At 50.5% G+C, this 22,912-nt stretch overlaps 2 protein-coding genes across 6 annotated transcripts; one reads left to right on the top strand and one right to left on the bottom strand.

Moving 5' to 3' along the window:
• The first annotated feature begins 1,169 nt into the window (after nt 1-1,169).
• Fads1 (fatty acid desaturase 1) lies at nt 1,170-15,721 on the top strand. Of its 2 annotated transcripts, none has more exons than XM_032891585.1 (12): nt 1,170-1,524; nt 3,127-3,237; nt 4,003-4,200; nt 4,777-4,878; nt 5,141-5,269; nt 10,062-10,122; nt 11,707-11,783; nt 12,656-12,753; nt 12,923-13,019; nt 13,213-13,292; nt 13,377-13,502; nt 13,746-15,721. In XM_032891585.1, exons 1-12 carry the CDS (start codon nt 1,312-1,314, stop codon nt 13,795-13,797), a joined length of 1,344 nt encoding a protein of 447 aa, XP_032747476.1. In that variant the 5' UTR covers nt 1,170-1,311; the 3' UTR covers nt 13,798-15,721. The 2 variants fall into 2 exon arrangements, with proteins under 2 accessions (XP_032747476.1, XP_032747475.1); XM_032891584.1 differs by having other exon boundaries at nt 1,174-1,524; nt 3,931-4,200.
• Nucleotides 15,722-18,150: 2,429 nt separating this feature from the next.
• On the bottom strand, nt 18,151-22,878 carry Fen1 (flap structure-specific endonuclease 1). 4 transcript variants are annotated; one of them, XM_032891591.1, is made up of 2 exons: nt 22,834-22,878; nt 18,151-20,094 (listed from the first exon to the last, which is right to left on the bottom strand). In XM_032891591.1, the coding sequence occupies exon 2, from the start codon at nt 20,073-20,075 to the stop codon at nt 18,933-18,935; it is 1,143 nt and encodes a 380-aa protein (XP_032747482.1). In that variant the 5' UTR covers nt 20,076-20,094; nt 22,834-22,878; the 3' UTR covers nt 18,151-18,932. The 4 variants fall into 4 exon arrangements, with proteins under 4 accessions (XP_032747482.1, XP_032747483.1, XP_032747480.1 ...); XM_032891592.1 differs by lacking the exon at nt 22,834-22,878 and adding an exon at nt 22,685-22,703; XM_032891589.1 differs by lacking the exon at nt 22,834-22,878 and adding an exon at nt 22,617-22,673.
• Between the last annotated feature and the right edge of the window lie 34 nt (nt 22,879-22,912).

Consider the following 22,912-nt stretch of genomic DNA (forward strand, 5'->3'; position numbering starts at 1 on the left):
GACCATGGGAACACACACACACACACACACACACACACACACACACACACACACACACACGCTCACACACATTGTGGATTAAGGTCCCCAGACTCTTGGAATTACCCCTTTTTATCACTGAGCAAAGGTGATCAAGGACTTTGCCTCCTGAAGTAGCAGGCTCCCCAGACACAGACAGCTTTCCCAAGATCAAAGGTCAGGAGTCCTTTGTCATCCAGAAGGCTTTATTTCCCTCCATCCGTTGCTATCCTCAGTACCCCTCTTTCTTTTCGTAGGTGTGTGAGCATGCTTGGAGGTCAGAGGGCAACTTGTAGGAGCTGGTTGGTTTTCTCCTTCTACCATGTGGGTCTCTGGGATTAAACTCAGGTCTTCAGATGTCAAGGGCCTTTATCACACTGACACATCTTCAAGTTCCTAGCATTACGTTCTTGTAAGTCAAAAGTGTTGGCCAATCATAGCAGACAAGCCTTCTGTTAGCCTTGGTTTACAACGTGAGCAAAAGCCGGGAACTGTAGCCAGTCTATTTCTTTAGGTCAATTCCCTTTCTTTCCGCATTTGTGAACTGCCCACCTTGCTAGGAAATGGATCTCTGAACGTCTACTGGGCCAGGGTGCTGTTTTGTTTGTTAAAGCCACTGTGTTTAATTTGTCACGTTTCCTTGGGGCAGGAAATTAATAGAACATTTGCCTTAGCACAATGCGCTGCATAAAACAGGACGTGGGTAACTCGTGCCTGTAAATCCAGACCTCAGGAGAATCAGAAGTTCTAGGTCATTCTCGGCTACACAGTGAGTCCGGGGCCAGCCTGAGCTACATGACAACCTGTTCCGAAACTATTTTCTCTTTTGTATGTCCACACCAAGATTCTATGCGCCCTCGGGGCTTCCGCCTTAGCCACAGCAAGCTGTGACTCACCGGAACCGTTATCCCTACCATGCTCAATAAAACCCCATTCAAAAGTGGAATCGCCTGGAGACCACTTTCAGGCACCCGCGAGGGGGCGCGTCTCTGCCGCCCGCAGTAGCCGGAGTCTCTCCCGGGAAGGGGTGGGGGTGGGGGTCGATCTCTGCTGGCCCGAGAGAGGAGGAGCTCGCTCCCACGCCACTCGGCTCAGCCAATGGGAGAGCGCGCCGCGGGGCTTGGAGGTCCGCACCAACGGTGCTGAAAACCCTGCGCGCGAACGGCGGTCTCCGGGCGCGCGCTCGCGGCAGCCCGACTCACCCCTAGTTGGCGAGGCTGGCGTGCGCTGCCCCGCGGCCCCCGAGCGCGCGCCTCTCCGGCTCCGGCTCCGGCTTCCCCAACCAGGCTTATTATGGCTCCCGACCCGGTGCAGACCCCTGACCCGGCCTCCGCCCAGCTCCGCCAAATGCGCTACTTTACTTGGGAGGAGGTGGCACAGCGCTCCGGGAGGGAGAAGGAGCGATGGCTCGTGATCGACCGGAAGGTGTACAACATCAGCGACTTCATTCGCCGCCACCCGGGAGGCTCCCGGGTCATCAGCCACTACGCTGGTCAGGATGCCACGGTGAGCGCGGACAATAGGCGCGTCTGCACCCTTGGGAGGGACACTGGCGAGGGGAGAGGCCTCTAGACCCAGAATGCAAGCGCCAGAGAGACCAGGGCTGCAGGCGGTGGCCAGAGACACGCACATTCAAACAAAGGGCTGGCTGCAGGTCGGTGCTTTGCCTCTGGAGTCTCAGGCACGGGTTGGATCCGGAGCTTGATAGAAGGGAGTGAGCTTTTGAGGCACCCGGACCACGATGCTTGCAGCCTAGATTAGTGGGAGGAGGAGTCTGAGAAAAGAGTGGGAGTCGGTCTTGTCTGCAGGGCTGGGAGGGTGAACACAGCCTTGTCTGACGGGATCCGGAGCGGGAGAGGACCGCAGGCGATAGGGGTAACACTGAGAACCCCGTGCTTTTGCATCACCTGTACATTGTGAAGACCGGAGGGTAGGGTAGTGAACCTGTGCGGGTCCAAGAACTTGAGGTCGGAGTCGTAAAACTGTTCTCGGATTCTTAGTGCGATGTCACTTGGCGGTAGGCCAAGGAGGTCTTCAACTATTCCGAGAATAGGGCTCCCGCGTGATTAGACACTTCGCGGGATCGCGTCCCTTTTCTGCTGTAGCTTATTGAAGGCAGAGTCGGTCCGCGCCCCCAGCCTCTGTCTAGTGGCCCTGTTTTCTCTTTATAGACCACATCCTCCTGACTTACCCCCTTAGGACCCTAAAGTTGGGGCAGAGCATTCCTTGACATGATTGCCAACTGTTGGATCCCTACATTCGGGTCCATCTACCTTCTAACTACCTAATGCTATCCCTCCTACCTCTTATTCCTTGGCTGCTAGTCTCACTGGCTCCCGGGGTCACTAGGGTTCCTATTAAGTTGTCCATGGAGTTAGAGGTGGAGGGCACTCGGATTCAACACCAGCCTTAGAGATCAGGCTAAAATGAGCCAGTAAATAAAAGTAACCACTCCAGAATCCAAACAGCAGTGCATTCCTATACGGATTTATGAACAGATAGAGCAGACCTGCACCGTCTAGGCTTCCCATTCAGTGTGATTTGGGAGCCTAGGATTTCATAGCAAAGACAGCGATTGGTCTCGATGTGTGGTGCCATGCCCACAGACTCCACCTCCCCTAAGGCCCTCCCACTCACCTTGTATAACCCTATCAACTCCTCCAGAGCAGGGAATGGTCAGTATTGGGGGAAATGGGGAACCCTGTCCAAAAGAGGAAGCAATGTGAAGAGTTGCCCAGCTCTGGCATAGGGAGTCCAAAGAAGGGACTTGTTGAAAGTGCTATAGGAACAAAAGCCTCATAGCCCCACCTATTCCTGCAAGCTGCTTCTCTCCATGCTAAATTCCTACACGAATGTCTGTAGACATGAAGCCAGCGTCGTAAGGTCTTTCTGTGTGGCATTCAGGGGAGTCTTTCCAGTCTTTGGTGTTTCAATGGGAACCCAAATGCTGGGTGATCTGAGGATGACAGACAGCTGAAAGCACAGTAGCCAGAGGAAGGTGGCCTTCGCCTCAGCGTTAATGCAAACCTTGTTGGCCTGGAGGATGATCTTTGATGTGAGGCCCTTGGGAGCCTAGGGGTCCTCACTGTCTTCTCCCTGTATTTTCAGGATCCTTTTGTGGCATTCCACATTAACAAGGGCCTTGTGAGAAAGTATATGAACTCTCTTCTGATTGGAGAACTAGCTCCGGAGCAGCCCAGCTTTGAACCCACCAAGAATGTGAGAGGCCATATTTGCTGTTTGGAGACTTGGTTGTGGAGGGAGAGGGGGAAATGCCTGCATAGGACATTTCCAAGAACAGGTGACAGTTCTTGGGCGTCTTGAGTAGTCATGGGGTAATAGTAAGCCCCTTGGAGCAGGAGCCTATATTTCTTCCAATGCTGCCACCACCGATGCTCCCCACAGTAGTGCTCCCCTCAGCAGTGCTCCCGTCAGCAGTGCTCCCATCACCCGTACTCCCATCACTAGTGCTCCCATCACCAGTGCTCCCATCACCAGTACTCCCATCAGTAGTGCTCTCATCACCAGTGCTCCCATCACTGACAGCAGACCTAGTTACTGAGCATTGTGCATCAAAGTAAACTCATAAAATAATCTTTACATATGTCTACATAAGAAAATAGGCTCAGAGAGGTTAAGCTGCAGAGCCAGAGATCACACAGTGGAGACCCAGACCATCACTGACAGCAGACCTAGTTACTGAGCATTGTGCACCAAAGTAAACTCATAAAATAATCTTTACATATGTCTACATAAGAAAATAGGCTCAGAGAGGTTAAGCTGCAGAGCCAGAAATCACACAGTGGAGACCCAGAGTAAGTCTGTTTAGCTGCTGGACATGAGGCCGTTTGTAGGTACTTCCTGTCCTCTTTCCCTATCAGGGTATCTTTGCCTAAGACTGACTTCCCACAGCTACCTCCCTGGGAGGGTCTCTTCAAGGGCTGGGGTGCCACTGAGAAGAATTCCAGCCCCTGTCTCCCACAGAAGGCGCTCACTGATGAATTCCGGGAGCTGCGGGCCACAGTGGAGCGAATGGGCCTCATGAAAGCCAACCATCTCTTCTTCCTCTTCTATCTGCTGCACATCCTGCTGCTGGACGTGGCCGCCTGGCTCACTCTTTGGATCTTTGGAACTTCCTTGGTGCCCTTCACCCTCTGTGCAGTGCTGCTCAGTACAGTTCAGGTGAGCACCCTCGCCTGCTGCCTGTTCTTGGAAGTCCTAGTGAAAACACCAAGCCAAGAAGCCCTCCTGGAATCTGTAGACACACCGGGACTCGGCACGGGGAGAGAACACACACCCCATTGTGTGGCTTTCACCTGCTCTTTACCCACGGGCTTATTTTGGTTCAGTCACAGCCTCTTCAGCTTCACTTCCCTTTCCTCCTCTGAAATTTCAAGTTCAGGTTCTACCACAGGCCAAGAACCAACGGCTGGCCCCCTTCCCACCATTGCTGTTACCTAGCATGCTACCAGCCAGTCACGGTCCAGCACCAGGATTTGGACTAACAGTCTGTCTACTGAATGTCAGTTTGTCCTAAGTCATGGCACTTCAGAGGAAAGAAGGGAGTGTGGTCTGCCTCAGCTTACCTGTGACTCGGGGACCAAGAGGGATTGGGACCTGGGTCCCATGGCTTATCCCAATGTCCTTCCTTTAGGTAGTGCAGCAGTCCAGTATGGAGAAGCTGAAGGGGCTGCCAAGGTCTGTGAGAAGGACCCTAGCTAGGCGCAGGGTGCCCTGAGCCTAACCTTTCTCTTTTAGGCCCAGGCAGGTTGGCTACAGCATGACTTTGGGCACCTGTCCGTCTTCAGCACCTCAACATGGAATCACCTGGTACATCATTTTGTCATTGGCCACCTGAAGGTCAGTGAGGTTATCGGGTTCCCCCAAATCCCAGTCATTCACAGTTGTCAGAGGGCGGGAGAAGTGCTTATGACCCTGGGTTTTCTTTCTACAAAATATATTTATCTTATGTGCACGGGTACCCTGCTTGTGTGTATGCCTGTGTGCCATAAGCAAGGGCATCAGATGCCCTGGGAGTAGAGTCATAGACAGTAGCGAGCGGTCGGTCGTGTGGGTGCTAAGAACTGAAGCAGGGACTCACACTGGGTTTTCGTCTCTGTAGGGGGCCCCAGCCAGCTGGTGGAACCACATGCATTTCCAGCACCACGCCAAGCCCAACTGCTTCCGCAAAGACCCCGATATCAACATGCATCCCCTCTTCTTCGCCCTGGGGAAGGTCCTTTCTGTGGAGGTGAGCTGGGTGTCAGTGCAGAGGGGAATGGAGTAACCTGTTATGCAGGCTAAAGGGAAAAGTGCTTGTTTGCTCTTATCAGAGAAATAGGAAGGACATCGGAGGCTAAGCTACAAGGTTCTTGCTTTCTGGAAGTTGTGGAGGGCAGATAAACCAGGACTGTTTAAGACCAATCCGTCAGCAAACAGTTACGACATTAAACTAACCCGGGTACTCTGCCAAGGATTCAGTGGGCTACAGGGGAGTCTACGCAAGCCCCTGCTCATCTCTGAAGATGACTAAGATAGCTCTTTGGGGTGCTGTTTGACAACCCTGCTCCAGGAAGGCACCCCACAGAACTTGGTGTTTCCGTCTCTTATCTCTGCTGTGGTATAGCCTGCCTTGCCTAGGACCTCACTGTCTCACATGTCTGACATCAGTGCCCAGAACACTGCTGAATACAGCTGGCTTCTGTATCTTTAGACTCTGATCAGTGGATTTAAGCAGATAATCTGGGAAAAAAACCCACATCCATCCTGAACACGTACAGGCTGATTGTGTGTGGGCACATGTGCTACGGCACATGTGTAGAGGTCAGAGGACAACCTTTGTGGGGTCACTTCTCTCCTTCCACCTTTATGTGGGTCTCAGGGATGAAACTCAAGTCACCAGGTTTGCATGGCAAATACCTTTACCCACTGAGCCATCTCACCAAGCCTAGTGGGATTTTCACCTTTAGTTTTGGTTGGGCGCCTAGCATGTAACAGCTGAACCATCTCTGCAGCCCAACTTTGTTTATTATTATGTGAGAGCACGTGTCAGAGACAGCCTAGTGGAGACAGTTCTCCATCCACCTTCCCTTGGGCTCCGGGTTTGAGCTCAGGTCATCAGCTTCATCAAAACTGCTTTATCCTCTGAGCCCTCTCAGGAAGGCTTCTCATCCCCTGGCTCTAGATCTTCTTGATTATTAGTTCCTAAGTAACACATTATAATAACTATTTTTACGTAGTGTTGACATTGTATCAGGTATAAGCCATCTGGAGAGGGCTTATTATATGCCGGAAGGAGGCTAGATATAGCTTAGTGGTAGAGCATTTGCCTGGCTTGAGTGAAACCCTGGGTTCAATACACAGCACCAAAAAGAAAGAAAGAGAAAGAAAGATCAGGTAGGAGGGAAGGAACAAGGCCAGGCATGGTGGCACATACCGATAATCCCCGCACACAGGAAGTGGAAGCAGGAGAATTAAGAGTTTGAAGCTAACCTGGGTTACATAGCAAGACCTATCTTAAGGAAGAAAAAAAAAAGACCAAAGTCTCATCTCCCAGCCTTCAGGGTTAGGAGGGCATGTGTCAGTTATTACATGTATGATGCCACTTTATACAGGGGACTTTGACATCTGTGGACACCTGGAACAAGTCTCTGTGAATACAGCTGTGCTCTCCCCCTCCCTCCTGAGTCCGGCCTGTTGCGATCAGCATTGGCTTGGAGCAGTCAGCTGAGGCTGTGATCTGGAGGAAGAATGTCCCAGGGTGGAGAGCTGGTGAATTGGCCTGGCATAAGCAATAGAAAGTTCCAAATGCCCAGCAGAGTTCCTTGAAAAGTTAATTAAAAACCCTCCCGGAGTTCTGCCAGCTCCCCTCCCCCCACCTAATGGCAGCTGCTTGAATTAAGCTGTCGAACACAGTTCATTTCCAGGCATGAGTTCAAGGTAGTCTGGCTGCCCTGTCGTCTCTGGCTGAAACCTATTGTGGAAGAGCCTTGGCAGCTCTGGCTTTGCTGGCACAGGGCACTCAGAGCTTCAGACTTGGGCTCCATCTGTCCCTAAGACTCCCATTTTCACAGTTCCTGAGCACTGGCCTCTGCTGGTCTGTTCTGTGTGTTCTCTTTTGCCCCGACAGCAGTGCACAGTAGGGAACAGGCCTGTGTCGTTCCGAAACAGGGCAGACAGCTCATCAGGAAGAGCACCGGGCTCGAAGCACTTCTCTTGTCTTTAAGGGAAGGAAGGGAGGCCCTGGCTGGTTCTCGGTACTGTGGCTTTCAAGAGACTGTAGTCCACAGATACCAGAAAGAGACAACAGGGGCTAGGGAGATGGGTCCGTGGGTAAAGCGCTTGCCGTGCCAGCAGGAAGACCTGGGGTTGGATCGTAAGCACCTGAGCACCCAGCAGCTATGTCTAACCCCAACCACAGGTATAGAAGACAGCGTGAAAATAAGTACATCCCGAGGCCTCATTGGTCAGTCTAGACTAAAAAGGAAAAGGTGAGCTCCAGGTTCAGCGGGAGATTCCAGCCCAAGAAACAGATCAATAGAGACACGCAGAGCTGACCTCAAGTCTTCACCTGCACACATGCATACACCTCTCCCCCCGCCCCCCGCCCACAGACAGACAGTGAGAATGAATGGAAGTAGGAGGCTTGGCTTGGTCTCTCTGGGGACAGTTTACCTAGTGATGCTTGGCTTCGTGACATCTGCCCAATGCCTCCTAATACTCTTGGAGTGGTACAGGGAACACTTTGCCCTTAATCCTCAGAATTCTGAGAGTCTAAGCACTGTGGGCAGATCATAATGCACTTGATCTCATTGTCTAAGGGGGTTAGCAGGGGACAGGATTCTTTCCCATAGCAGTTCCCACTCACCCCACCAACCAAGAGGGGTGCTTTCCTTCTATGGACTCTCCCTGGTTAATGTTGTATGGCTTCTTTACCTGTCTCCAGATTATATGCTAATTTCATCAAATTATCCAGCTCCAGTGCCCCCTCTATCTGGTAACTGTAGATACCACTTCGTGTCACTGTAGCAAAATACCTGAGGCGGGGACTTTATAAAGAAAATATATCTGCTTAGTTTATTGTTTTCAGAGACGGAAGGTTGAAGATGGAATAGCCCCATCAGTTTGCCTCTAGGAAGAGCTCTGGGAGAGACACTGGTGGGAGTGGCTGTGAAAGCGACGTGGGGTGAGATAGAAGCCAGATTAGTCTTGAAAACAATTCACTCTCAAAGCAAACTCGCTAGGCTCCCACTGGAATCAGAGGAATCCCTTCAGAGGCTGATTTCATTGGCTCGCAGCAAGCTGTGCCTCTTGACATCACTGCATCGGTGACCAAGGATGCAGTGTGTGAACCCCGGGGAAACAAAGCACACTGCACCGCACCCCCACGGCAGCACTCAGCCTGACCCGTCTTCTGCTTCATTTGCCCCTGTAACTGTATCTGCGGTTCACTTCTGCTCCTCTGGGCAAAGCCACCACACATAAAACACAGAGAGGACCGTATGTAAGTGAGTCCAAGGCCTGCAGTACAGAGTAGGTGGTGGTCAGACTTCCTGAGGCCTGAGTAACCCAGTGGCCTTCCCTAGTTTTCGAGGGTGAACCTCGAGAACTTCGGTTCCAGCTCTGCCCTGTGCTTCGACCGCCTTTCTTTGGATTTGTGTGCACCTGCCACTCCCCATTATTTAGCTATCAGGTCCCGGGGAAGCCAGGCCTGAGCATCTTTGCCCAAATACTGCCTTTCTGTCTGTCCTGGTCTCCCATCTGTTATCTGTAAATGATCTTGAACTACATGTTTATTAACCACTTCATCTCCTCAGATGATAAGTCCCGTGTGGATGAGAATGTCCTACTGTTCACCTCTGTCCTCTCGGCACCTCAGACAGTAAACAGTGGGGTACTCTCACACCAGGGATGGTTGATTGACTCCATGAATGTAGAAAGATTGTCTCATCCAGCCAAACGGGCTTGCACAGAACACAGCTTTGATGAATGATTTATGGACACGGCTGCAGATATGTGTGAAGATAACTCAGAATGTGCTCTGGATTGAGGTCACCAAAACTAATTGGGGCAAGAAATGCCAGAGCCATGGAGTGAGCCCACGTGAGTGGCTCTGAACCAGTTGCATGGTCTGGTGACTCCCAGCCAATTTGTTCAGTAGCTTGGCTTTTAAAACAAACAAAAAAACAAAAGAAACAAAACCCACCCAGTGGGCAAAACTTTCCCCAAACCCTCAGATTGCTGGGTTGTTCTTGGTAGTCTTTCTACATATATTACTAAACTTTCAAGGGGTTATGAAATTCATGTTGAAGAGTCTACAAGAGAGGCTGTAGAGATGGCTCAGTGGTTAAAAACGCTTGCTTCCCTTCCAGATGACCTGAATTTGGTTCCCTGGAACCAGTTGGGAGCTCAGAACCATCTCTGCTGCCCTCTTCTGACCCCCACAAGTATTGCATGTACTTGGCGCATAGACAACAAGCAGGCAAAAACACCCTACACATAAGTTTTTTTTTTTCTTTCTTTTTCTTTTTCTCTCTCTTCTCTTTTTTTTTTTTTTTTTTTTTCGGAGCTGGGGACCAAACCCAGGGCCTTGTGCTTGCTAGGCAAGCGCTCTACCACTGAGCTAAATCCCCAACTCCAAGATTTTTTTTTTTTAAAGAGTCCAAAAGATCATGATGGAAAGATTCAGGCTACCTATACAGGGGCAAAAATAGTTTTCTGTGACATCTCTGAGGTCTAAAGTGTACCAGAAGCAGGAGGGGGTTGGGTCTGGAAACCATGTGACAGAGTCTTAAATAGCTATCAGGAATCCTATACACTGCCTAGTGTACACTCTTGTGTGTTCCTTGTCATAGTAGAGTCATAGGTCACCATCCAAGGCGGCCACTTGCTCCAGGCGTTAAGCCTGACAGAGACTTTCAATGGTAGCAGCAAGCTAAAGGCTCTGGAAGTAGGCCTTCGTGTCAAAGCAGGGCAAGCCGGCGACCCGGTGGGAGAAATGGCTGTCTGGTCTCCGCTGCTGACTTGCATTTGTTTCTTCACAGCTTGGGAAAGAAAAGAAGAAGCACATGCCATACAACCATCAGCACAAGTACTTCTTCCTGAGTGAGTGGCAGCCACAGGGTGGGGGCCATAGGACGAGCGGACTCCCCTAGGAGAGGCCTAGGAGGAAGTGCTGTCTGCTGATACCCGTGACCCGGAAGCAGATGGCCGGTCCCCCTCAGTAAAACCAATGGACTAAGGCTCAGGCAGTCATTTGTGTTCAGGGACAAACTCAATCCTCCACTCTTTCCCTTCTTCCAGGAAAGAAGTGGTCAACAGGGGCCTCCTGGTTTAGTTTTAAGCCTTGTCTTAAACCCAGTCATAGAAAGGTGGGGTCCGTTAGGATGACTCCTTGGACAGTGGGGTCAAAGAAGAAATTTTCTTGACAACTGAGCAGAAGACATTTTGGTTATATACTCCCTACTTTAAAAGCCTGCTGCATACGGCCTTAAAATTCCTTTAAAACCTCAAGTTTTGGGAACCAGTTCCTTTTAATGAGCTTTGAGGGTTTGCTTTTGCATTTTGAGTGGAGTTTGTGAACCGGCTTCACACTTGCTCTGTAGGCACCTGTATCTCAGGTTTTTAAAGGAAGGCAGGGAAGACTTGGAGGAATTTATCTAACTGCTTATTGCCAACTGCCCCTTCTAGAAAAAGCTGAACATGATAGAAGGCCTGGGTACAGACTTCTATAAGGAATAATTTTAGGCCTAGGGGGATGGCTCAGTTGGTAAAGGCTGGCTGTGATTTTAGATTTCTAAAACCCACAAAAAAAAAAAAAAATCCAGGGGTGGCAGCACATGCCTGTAACCCCAGCATGGGGGATGGGAAGGGTGGAGAGGCCCAGGGACGGGTGGATCCCTGCAGCTCAGAATAGCTTCATATTTAATGAGAGACTGTCTCAAAAGCTAAAGATGGAAGGTCCGTGAGATGGCTTAGCCGGTAAACCCCTGACAGTGGTGGAAGGAGAGGAAGCAACTTGTGTAAAGTTGTCCTCTGCCCTCAAAATGTGCAGTCTGGCCCACACAGGCCATACATACATTGTATCTATGTCGGAAGGGAGGAAGGGAAGGAGGGAGGGAGGGAGGGAGGGAGGGAGAGAGGGAGGGAAGGAGGGAGGGAGGGAGGGAGGGAAAGGGAAAAGAATTTTAGAGTCTGGGGCATATCAAGATGAAGAAGCTGTGGGTGGGGACTGTCGTGCAGTGGATGGGACAGCATCAGGTGCTCCTCAGGCTGTGACGGGTCAACAGAGTCCTTCCCCTGCCCTTTGACCTACATGGTGGAGCAGTAAGAGTATGACAGGACAGTGGGGGCAGGGCTGTCGTCCAGGCATCGTGGGAGAATTAATGTGCCCTTTTAAAGGCCTGGGAGGAGAGTACATTCCATGCTTGAGACTTAAGCTCCCACATGCCCTCCTCCAGGAGGAAGGGATACAGCTCCCAGCCCTCAGCTTCCCTGGCATCCTTCTGCCGACTTGGCCTTCTCTAGGCTTGTGTTCCTGCCCAAGCGCCCATAGCTTGTGGCTGATGGAGGAGCAGTGAAGTGGCTAGGGGGTGACAGGAGGCAGTCCTGTGCTGGGGACCATCTCACCATAGCAGCCCTTTCCGACCCCTGTCGCTCACACCTCCTCCATCTCCTTTTGCTCCCCAGTTGGACCCCCAGCCTTGCTGCCTCTCTACTTCCAGTGGTACATTTTCTATTTTGTTGTTCAGCGGAAGAAATGGGTGGTGAGTATCTCTGGCCCGCAAGTCTCATGTGCCGGGTTCTCCAGCACAGCGTAAGGAAAGGTGTGCTCTGTGGAGCGTGAAGACTGACTCCAAACCTGACCGAGCAGAGTAGAACCAGGGAGAGAGGCTCTTCTCTAGATGGGTTGAAATGGCTCAGGCTCACCGGTGCTCTGCCTCCTCATGTCGGGCTTCAGGCGGCTGGGTCTCCTAGGGTTCCCAAGCTACCCAGCACTCCAGGAACTGCAGAGAGCAACGGGGCGGGGCGGGGCGGGGCGGGGTCTGCGGAACACAGCAGCGAATGGTCCCTACCCTCCCGGAATGTAGGATGAAGCTGAAAGTGACAGGCCCATGAAAAGTCATGCAGTCCGAAGAGGCTTTGGGGGTCCTCAAAAAGGGTCTGGCTGGGTCTGCTTTTCCAACTGCGTGGGTGTGGGATAGACAGGCTCTGAGCAGACAAGCTGGGAACTGAGGTGTGAGCTTGGACATTGGTCTCAGTGTAGAGGACTCAAGTATTGGGGGAAGAGTTTAGGGCTTGGTTCACTGCGGAAAAGGACCCGGAGCTTCAATCAGTACAGTGGCATAGACAGAGCCTTGGTCCTGGAATGTTCATCTGGTAACATTTAGCTGGGGTAGGAAGGTGCTGTAGCCAGGGAGACTGCAGGGACCTCTGTGAAGGGACAGGCGGGGGGCTGGGGTACCACTGGCAACAGAAGGGGTGCCGTAGATGTTGAGGACAGGCAGCTAAGAGGAGCTGAGGATCACTGGGTGCTAGACACCCACACTGGGGAGGAGGTGCGCACTGTACAGGCAGAGATGGGGAGGGAAAGCAACCGGAGCTGCTGGGCCAGCCTCCTCTCCCATTCCCACTGCAGGACTTGGCCTGGATGCTCAGCTTCTATGCCCGAGTCTTCTTCACTTACATGCCGCTGCTGGGGCTGAAAGGCTTCCTATGTCTTTTCTTCATTGTCAGGTATGGACGTGTAATGGTTGGCAGGGAAAGTACAGGTGCTGGATGGGTCTGGGCTTTGGGGATCACTTGGGGCGTTGGCTGGGGAGAGTCACAGGCTGGTGTTGCAGCTAGGGAGTAAGAACTCCATGCTCTGCTTGTACCGTTTATGGCCATACGCCATATTCAACAGGTTCCTGGAGAGCAACTGGTTTGTGTGGGTGACGCAGATGAACCATATCCCCATGCACATTGATCATGACCGGAATGTGGACTGGGTCTCCACCCAGGTAAGGGGCCGTCACTCGGAAGACCTGGACATACCACAGCTACTGAAAAGGGTGGGTGGTGGACAGAAATAGCCAAAGTTGTTTCCTCAAACAAACCTTGTTAGCTTGAGACACCAGAGATAGGGGGATAGCCCCACACAGCCTCCCTAGGGAAGCCCGAGCCCTCTGCATAGAGACCTGACTTTCTCCCCAGCTACAGGCTACCTGCAACGTTCACCAGTCAGCCTTCAACAACTGGTTCAGTGGCCACCTCAATTTCCAGATTGAACACCAGTGAGTAGGAAGACCCAGGAAGCAGGGGTGGTGGTGGGGAGTGGTTAGAGAAGCAGAAGCCTAACTACTCTGCTGTCCCTAAAGCCTCTTCCCTACCATGCCTCGACACAACTACCACAAGGTGGCACCCCTGGTACAATCTCTGTGTGCCAAGTACGGCATCAAGTATGAGTCCAAGCCCCTGCTCACGGCCTTCGCGGACATTGTTTAGTGAGTATGAGCCCGGAAAGCCAGGAGGAAAGGCCGATGATGGGCATGGAGTGGGGTTGGGGGAGGCCCCGAGGAAGGGTTCCTGGTCATCAGCAATGACATCACCGCGGGGGTGGCAGGGTGTGTTGTTCTGTGACCAGGCCAACTTCCTCCAAGCAAGGGGGTGAAGCCTCTGAGAGAAGGGGACCTATCTGCAGGTGAGTGGCTCAGCGCCCTCACTGTCTGCTCGTACTGTCCCTACAGCTCCCTGAAGGAGTCAGGACAGCTCTGGCTGGATGCTTACCTTCACCAATAGCAGCAGACCTCCACATGGAGGAGGAAGAGGACGATTGGAGCCAAAGCAGGAGTTTGGGGGACAATGCCACTATGAATCTAATGTTTAAAAGGTTAGGGAACGTAGATATTTCTACTCACACCTGCCCCCTTGGCCTTCTGGATACCAAACTTGAGAGCGGAGAACTGTTGGGGCAGGGATGCAAAATTGTTGTTTCTTCTACTTTGGCAGGGGCAAATGGTGGTACCTATAGAGCCCTGCATGAAGTAGGGACCTCACACTAGACATCCCCTCTTGTAAAGTACAAGCCCATCTCCCTGGGCTATCTGATTCTCACCCTCCTTCTTAGTCCGAGGAACAGCGTGACCCCTTGGAATGAGATTTAGAAAGAGGGCATTCATGCACAGAATTCTGGGGCCTGGCACAGCTCCCTGCCCAGGAGCTCAGCTTGCTGCTGAGGGCTGGGTGTGACCATGTCTGCCTCCGGCTGCTGGGAGAAGCTGTTTTTCAGTCTCAGAAGCAGGCGGGGCAAAGGCCAGGACTGTGGTTTGGGAGGCATTTGGCCCTGGAAGATCCTGGCACACACAATTCTTGAGTCTCATTCCATCCGGGTTCCAGAGAGAACATTAGATCTTTAGATCTTAGCTCTTGACAAAATGTGATGGCAGAGTTACCGGCCTTTGATTCATCTCTTCTAATCAGTCCCCAAGGAATACGTAAACAAAGAACGAGGTCTTTCCTCCTACTGAAGATTCCCAGAGTTTCCTTTTGCTCCCCAACCTGTAGTTCTAAGTTCAACAAAACAGTCATCAACGAAAGTGACGGAGGCTTCCATCAGTGTCAGGGCTCTGTGCAGACCCAGAATCCCTGTTCCCTATGTCATGTTCCAGCATTGTATAGCACGGTTCCATGTCACAAACAGAAAGGTTAGGAACACTGAGGTCTGTGAATGTCACTGCTGCAGCGAGGTCATGTCACTCCTCTGTCTACTCTGTCAAGTGTCTTACTCTACTGGACGCCAGATAGAAACTTAAGGTAACTTCTGACATGTGTCAGTCTAACAATAAACTAGGGCTTCGTCATCTTCTGGTTGGTAAAAGATGTGGTCCAGAGAACGTAGGAACGTGCCTGGAGAGACCTAATGTGCTCTTGTTCTGCAAACCCATGGGCATTATTTCCCTCTCCGCTCAAGAGCTCATACTGGAAGCATGCTGACCACCTGGCTGGAATTCGAAAACCTCAGGCCTGAAGGCAAAGTGCAGCACATGTCTGTGGAGAAATGGCAAGCGGTCGAGATGAGGGTGTTAAAGGATACTGGGGTATGGCATAGAGACAGGCAGGTTGCAGAAAAGCTCAGATCTTTCCCCGTGGTTGGCTGTGCTAGAAAAACTGAAGCAGAGCATAGGAAAAAGCGGGATTAAAGAGTATACCTTTATTAGCTCCTTCCCTCCAGAATAGGTGCAAATCCCTCCCCATGCCCGTTCCCTGCCACCTGGGGTAAGGATGTGGCACTGCCAGTCTGTCAAGCCCACTGGCTTTGAGTCTTCAGCTGCCAGTCTGAGCAAATACCAGCGAGCTCTGTTGAACCAAGACCAGGCCTTCAGAGCATCTGAACCACTGTGGCCTTCTCTCCTCAGCCTTCACTGTGGCTTTTGCCTAGCCACGGGGGACATGGAGCAACCAGACTCAGAATGTGACAGTGGTGAAATGAGATATCTCAAATCCACTGACAGATAAGAAAACAGGGTTAGAGGGACAGTCACCTCTGTCACGTAGAGGCAGAATACACGAACTTAACTCTAGTTTCCATGCCTGTCTTTATTACCTTCATCTTTCTACTTCCTGGCCACAGGCGTTTCACTTAATTGAGCCTAATGTCAGTGTGTGTCAATGTCGTTACCACATTCTGATGAAGCTAAAAAATAAAATTTAATTTGGGCCAAAAGAATGTTGTTATTCATTTGAAATCCATGCTGCTTGCTTGCACTTGCCTAGCAGATGCCCTGGTGCGGAGAAGGGGAGCCGGCTCAGCTGGGAAGCACTTCCTGTCCAGGTGTGGAGATCTAGAGCCCAGCACAAGCAGAGGTGTATCCTTGGAGCTTGCTGGCCGGCCACCTTACGCAAACTGGTAAACTTCAGACTCAGTAAAAACTAAGGTGGACTGACTAAGGCAGGGTAGCTGACCCTCTGGCCTTTTAGACATTCAAACACGCAGGAATATGTACACACATAAGTATACACCCGATTCCTTGGTGCTGCTGCTAAGTCCCTTCCCACCTGTGAGCTCAAACCCCCTTGTGTAACCTGGGCAGGACTGTGACTTGCTATGTAAGGACGGTCTGACAAGGCCAGGTACCCATTTGTAGGGCACTGTACTACTGGGATTCTCCTGCTGGATCTCGTGGATGTCATGGTTTTGTCTTCACCCTCTGGTCCTTCAACGTTTCGAGTCATCTCTCCCTTTGGACCTATTTTGAATTTCAGCATGGTTCTATCTGTCTTGTTTGCCTTTCTCTCTGCCAATACTACCTCAATCACGCTGCAAAGCCAACTACTCTCATCTCTGCATACTTCAACTGCTGAATGAAACATCAGAACATTCACGGGGCCAAGCACAAATCGGTACACTCAGAAAAGGCTGAGCAGTTCAAATTTAAAAGAAGCAAGCCAGACTTCTAGATGCTTGCCGACCACCAGGCACACGCCCCTGAAGGCCACTGCGCTCAGGCAGTGCAGCCTTGGCACTTAGCTCACTGCCTCCGCACGCTTAAAATCAAATTATGGAATCAGGCAGGGGGAAAAAAATTCAAATTTAATCTGGCAAAGTCAGTTCCACTCATCAACCGCTGAGAGCAGAGAACAAACTAAGTGCTCTGCCCTCGGGATAGAACGTAATGTCTACATTCACCTAAGACTTCATTTGGGAAACAGGACGAATTCAAGGCTTCCTGGTCTACTGAGTTCCAGGCCAGGGCTATACATAGTGAGACCCTGTGTGTGCTGGGGGTGGGTGGGGGAGTAGGGGTCAGTGACCAGGGGAGAAATTGAAAACCATTGTGCAATGACATGGCAGGTAAGTTCTGACAACTTGAGTTCCACCTCCATGGCATGCAGTGAGGAAGATCCCTGAAAGCTGTCCTTTGACGTCCACGCACGCTCACCTGCCCCCACCGTATAGTAGAATTCAAAGGACTTGAACTCATAGTACTAGTCTAATACTCAATCTGTCAAGGCCTTTTCAACTTACTCGTGTGCTGTTAATAACACAATTGTGAGATCAGAACTCAAACAAGCTAGCTTCCCACTAAGTTTCACCAGTTACAATGGCTTATCAACTTGCCCTGCCTGGAATCCACTAGAACGCAAGCAGCATGAAGGTCGGAAAACTCACCCTAAATCTGGGCTACGCCTTCTAGTGGCAGCCCATACAAAGGACGTGGAGGCTTGTTTCTTCCCTAGGATCCTCTCGCCGAGACATCCTTCTCTGGTACAGAGCTTACATCTTTGGCAGTCTTCACGTAGACTGAAGACCAGCTGAGACATCCCTTGAAGACTGAACTACTGAATTCTTGGCTTTTCTAGACTAGCTGGACCACACCCCGTAAGCCACTCTAGGGAATCTGCTTTTAACATATACATAACTTATTCTAGCCCTTCTGCTCCTCTGGAGAACCCTAAGTGTACTAGTACTTAAAAACTTTCGGGGTTGGGGGTTTAGTTCAGTGGTAGAGCGCTTGCCTAGCAAGCGCAAGGCCCTAGGTTGGTCCCCAGCTCCCGAAAAAAAAAAAAAAAAAAAAAAACTTTCAACTGTTCTCCCTGATCACATGAAATCTCAAAAAGAACAAGGCTTCTTTTACTTACTTACTTGTTTTATTGGTTTGTCAAGACAGGATTTGTGTAGCCCTGGATGTCCTAGAACCTGCTCTGTAGACCGGGCTGACTTGAACTTGGAGACTGACCTGTCTCAGCCACCTGGACGCACTGAAGGTGTGCCCCACCAGCACCTGGTGGGACAAGGTCTCTGAATGGCAAGTGTTTATCAAGTGACCTATCGAAATGCCTGGATGTTATGAGATAGTTTATCTAAGTAACAAGACTGTTCCAGGGGACTCCTTTATCTCAGACCAGTGAACATGTGAAATTCAGCCAAGCTATTCAAACTCCTGAAGTACGAAAGGCTGGTGCCACCACTGCTGCTGTGGCCACATGACATGGGTACAGCGCCACCTTGTGGTCACTCCTAAACAAACACTCGCTACCAGGGCAATCCCAGGCTATTGGGGATTTAAGAGGGGAAAGAAGACCATTCTATTTATTCTACAGGAAACTAAAACACTCAGGGCATTTTCAAACATTCAGAAAGCCACATTCTGATCGCTTTTATAATTTTATTGATTTTTTTTCTTCACATCTTTTAAAATAGAAACAGCCCATGAACAAGTTTCTTCTTCCAAAACCTCAATTAAATTGATTGCCTCAGAAAGGCCGTCAGAACATCACTTGGAGCTACAGGTCAGTGGTACACTTAATTCCTTTGCCCTGGGTTCAATTCCCAACACTGGAGAGGGGAGAGACAAAACCAAACACTACAAACCTAAACCTAAACACTGTGTTTTCACTCCCCTGCGCAACTACTGGGCTCACCAGACAGCAAGTCCACAAAACAGCCAGTCAGTATTAAATCTGTTGTCGCCAGACTCCTCTGTTTCTCTCTTTGCGGCTCTCTCATCAGCTAATCCCAGACTGATGGCTGTCTTCCAGGGCACAGTGAAATTAGAAAGAGCAGTCGTCAGTCGCGCTCTAGTCACCTCTCCCCCACCAGCTGGCCAGCTGGGAAATTATCTCCTACACTCTCTCCCTGCTTCATCTTCTCCCTTAAAATACTGCTAGCAGTTACACAGAACAATGGATAGTGTCCATTAACCTGAGAAGTGGTTTGAGCCTGACCTCTTTCCTGAGCTAAAAATGAGGAAAAGCAGAGCTACGGTCTTCCTGCCACAGGGTCAAGCGAGGGAAAGCTCTGAAGGGCAGGGCTGGGAAGCAATGAACTTGTCCTCAAGACGCGGGGCGAGGGACGAGGGACGAGAGGGATGTGCTCTAGCTGAGGGTACAAAACACTGTCCTGGGGCCAAGGGACAGCGGAGGAAAGGACACATTTATTTTCCCCTTCTGAACTTCCCTGCTCCCCCAGTCTTTGCTTTCTTCTTGGCAGGCCCCTTGGGCTCCGGCTCCTTGCGCTTGGCTGAGGAGAGTGAGCCTGTCACCTTGAAGAAATCATCTAGGCGTCCCTGGGTGCTGCCTTGGCGGCTCTTATTCAGCCGTTTGACCCCACTACGAATCCGCTCCTCAGAAAACTGCTTTTCACCACACATAAATTTGACCAACTCTTCTTCGTTTGGCTCACTCCACTTCAGCTCCACAGACTCTGGGTCCAGTACTTCGGGCTCCAGGAAGAGCTGCTGGGCTTCCTTGTGGAGCCAGTTTTCCGGAACAGGGTACTTGCTGGGATCCAGGCGCCTCACGATCTCCTCAATGCTCTTATGCTTCTGGATGAGGTCCACGGCCCGCTTGGGTCCAATGCCACGGATACTCTCACAGTAGTCGCTACCCAGCAGGATGCACAGATCCACAAACTGCTCCTGGTTCAGACCCAGCTCTTGCAGGACGCGGCTCAGGTGGAACTCTTGGATGGGCAGCTTCTTGGCCTCACTGGCAGTTAAGTGTCGCATTAGCACGGGGCTGCCAAAAGTGAGGCAGTCCATGTCCTCCGTGGCTGCGGCATAGACTTTGCCAGCCTTTGCCAGGGCAGCACAGCTGGCCTCTGCCTCGCTGGGCGCATCAAGGTATGGGATGCCCATGAGGCTCAGCAGGTGTTTGCACTCATCGTTGTGTTGCTTGGTGACCTTCACAAGCCGCTTGGTGAACTTTTCCACCTCCTCCTCTGCCCCCGCCTCCTGAGCCTGCTGCAGCTGCTTCTCGGCCTCTGCGCGCCGCTCACTGCGTTTGGCCAGCTCCCCTGACTTCAGCTGTGGTGGTTTGCCATCAAAGATATACACCGGCTTGATGCCATTCTCCATCATGCGGATGGTACGGTAGAACATGCCCATCAGGTGGCTGGTGGTCTCCCCCTCCTCGTTCTGCAGTACGTCCCCACCCTGACGAACAGCAATCAGGAACTGGTAAATGCTCATGGAGGCATCAATGGCCACTTTGCGACCAAAGTAGCTCTTGATGTCATTCTCACGGATGGCACTGGGAGCCACATCAGCAATTAGTTTGGCAAGGCCTTGAATTCCCATGGTAACACAGGAGCAATGGCTAAAACAAAGAACAAACAACAACAACAACAAAAGACAAGTGAGAGGAGGATCTTGGAGGATACAGAAGGAACAAAAGTTTTAGGGTGCATTTGATTAACCCCATGCTTAATCAAATTTAATACGACGCATAACTGGACTCTAAGTCAACAGAGCAGAAGATGCAAAGGGGAACAAGAAGCCTCATTCAGGACATCTACAGCGCACCCAACTAACAAGCAGGCCTCCTGAGAACCAGAAGCTGAGCTGGTGCTTCAAGGAATGAGACCCTGGATGCTCTTGAATAACTCAAGGGCTCTGAATAACGCAACGGCACAATCTGTCACACAGAGTGACTTCAACTCTAATCTTTATCACGGACCCTAGAAGGCAAGAGTGCTTGGCTCAGCTTGAAGGGTCCTGAGATCACAAAGGCCGACGTGAGCCCTTAAGAACAGGTTAAGTAGGGGTTGGGGATTTAAGAACAGGTCCCCAGCTCCAAAAAAAAAAAAAAAGAACAGGGTAAGTACCGGCTATGCAAATATGACCATGTCTGACTTATTGTTTCTCTGATGCTTAACTGATGCAGCAGACCTAAGGGATACACCTCTGAATGAGGACCAGTGGCCATCTCATATGCTGGTACCCTTCCCTTCCCATCACCCTTAGTGCCTAAGGGTCTGTTTTTATCAGGATGTCAGGAGAGTTTTAAGTCCTCCTCTTGTACTCTCTTCCCACAACTAAGTCTGAAACATAAAGCCCATGACTTCCACTCATATCCTGATTTAAGGGCTGGCCTTCTGGATTCACAGAGCCCAGTACTGCACATCTGTGGTTCAAGACTTCCCTCAAATTGTTCCAAGGGAAGCAATTCCAAAACTTTCCTCACAATTTTTGGCTCTTCCAACTGGAGACATTAATTTTCCTTTTATCTAACCATTTTTCTTTAAATGGATTTTAAAGAAAAAGAGGTAAACAAAACCAAAACGAAACAAAAAACTAGTTGTGAATGATGGCACATCCCTTTAATCCCAGCATTTGGAAGGCAGAGGCAGGTGGATCTCTTGAGTTCAAAGCCAGCCTATTCTCATAGCAAGTCCCAGGCCAGCCAGGGTTACACAGTAAGACCCTGTCTCAAAAACAAACAAAAAATTAAGTTGGGAAAAGAGAATCAATCTTAAACAAAAATATCTGCATTGTACCAGTCATATCAATGTGTTAAATGTATAATAAAAGAATTTTCTAATATATAATTTATTAAGGTCATCATGCTCGCCCAGTGTGCGTCCACGCCATAAGAAAGTCCTGCCAGTTCCTCTTATTTGTTTCCAATCTTACTTCACTCTCTTTTCTGAAGCCCAAGAGGCACTATACATACAGTCCCCTTCCTGACTACAAACACCTCAGCACACATGGCACCATTGCTTGTATAGTATGGAAGCCTAGTAAAAAGGCCCGCCTCTCTCTTGCTAAGCTGTGTCTTCCTCCTGCCATCCTTTCTTACTTCTTCCTGGTCCATACTACTGTGGTTCCTTTAAGAATACAAACAGCAAACGCTCGGCCTTGGGGCTGAAGATTGTCGCTCTCACTAATACAGTAGTTTGCCTAGAATGGATGAAGCCCCATGTCGAATCCCTAACCCAGAAGTCAAATAAAAACACTCAACCTTGAACCTGGTGTGTTTGTGTGTGCGTGTGTGTATACCAATGGGGACTGACCTAGAGACCTAGCAAGTGCTCTACATCTTCAGGATTGTGAAACAAGAGTCATTTCTGAGTTGTAAAATAAGAACGTTAATCATTTCTGCCTTGCAGAACTGGTCAACCAAAACACCAGATGGAACACACACATCACCAAATGCTGGGCCATGTTCCCTAGTCAACCACAAGGTTCACACCTCACTACTTTGCTAGAGTGAATATAGGATATTACCACCCATTAAGTCACACAGGGGGAAACCTGTTCTGTTCTTATAGTCTCGGTCCAGCCTCCACAGGACCTTGCAGATAGCAAAGCCTTAAATGAAATGGCTGTAGGCAGGATAAAAACACACCTAGCTTCCCTGCGCCCCGGTGCCCGAAGGCCAACTTATCAATCACCTTATTAACTAGGCCCCACTGTTCTGAGGAATCTTCCAGGCTTCCCTTACCCAGAAATGTCCTTGGGACATTTCCAACACCTGCCTCAGCCAGAAATACAAAAAAGCACACACTGTCTATTGATGTCAGCAGACCATAAACCTATTTCCTTAAATAGGAAAACCTCCCCGTTCCATACTCCTCACAAGGGCCCTAGGAAGAACCCGCTCTGATCTCTTAGTCCTCACGAGCAGGAGGGTATCACCTTCTTCCTTCCAGCGAAGAGAGATGTTCGGATCAGTGTGAATAGCCCAAGCCCCGGGCTGCTTGGTGTTGCTCCGCGGCCCTCGCCGCTCTCGAGACGCTTCCGCGAGACCTCACTCCACCTCGAGTGCACGAGGCTTCACCTAGCTAGCAGTGTTTTGGATCCCCAGTGTTCTGTGGACAGCCACAAGCCTGTTCTTACAATGTCGAGCCGAAATCGTTTCCAGCTTCGCCGCCTTCCAAAGCCCGCGCTCTCGTCACGTGACCTACCAGGCGCGAACAGCCTCCTGGGAAGTGTAGTGTAGGCCGTGCCACGTCCGTTAGCAGATTTCACAGTGGGCATTCTTTCCGGGAAAAAGTGAATTAAAAAACTAAACTTTACACCACCCTTTCCCACAGTCCGACCCCATGATACTCACAGTAGGTCCCCAAAGTCCTAGTTCCCGTTACCCTGAAAACATGGGACTACAAGTCCCACAATGCCACGCGCAACGGACC

The sequence above is a fragment of the Rattus rattus genome, chromosome 2 (genome assembly GCF_011064425.1).
Source record: "Rattus rattus isolate New Zealand chromosome 2, Rrattus_CSIRO_v1, whole genome shotgun sequence".
Lineage (NCBI taxonomy): Eukaryota > Metazoa > Chordata > Mammalia > Rodentia > Muridae > Rattus > Rattus rattus.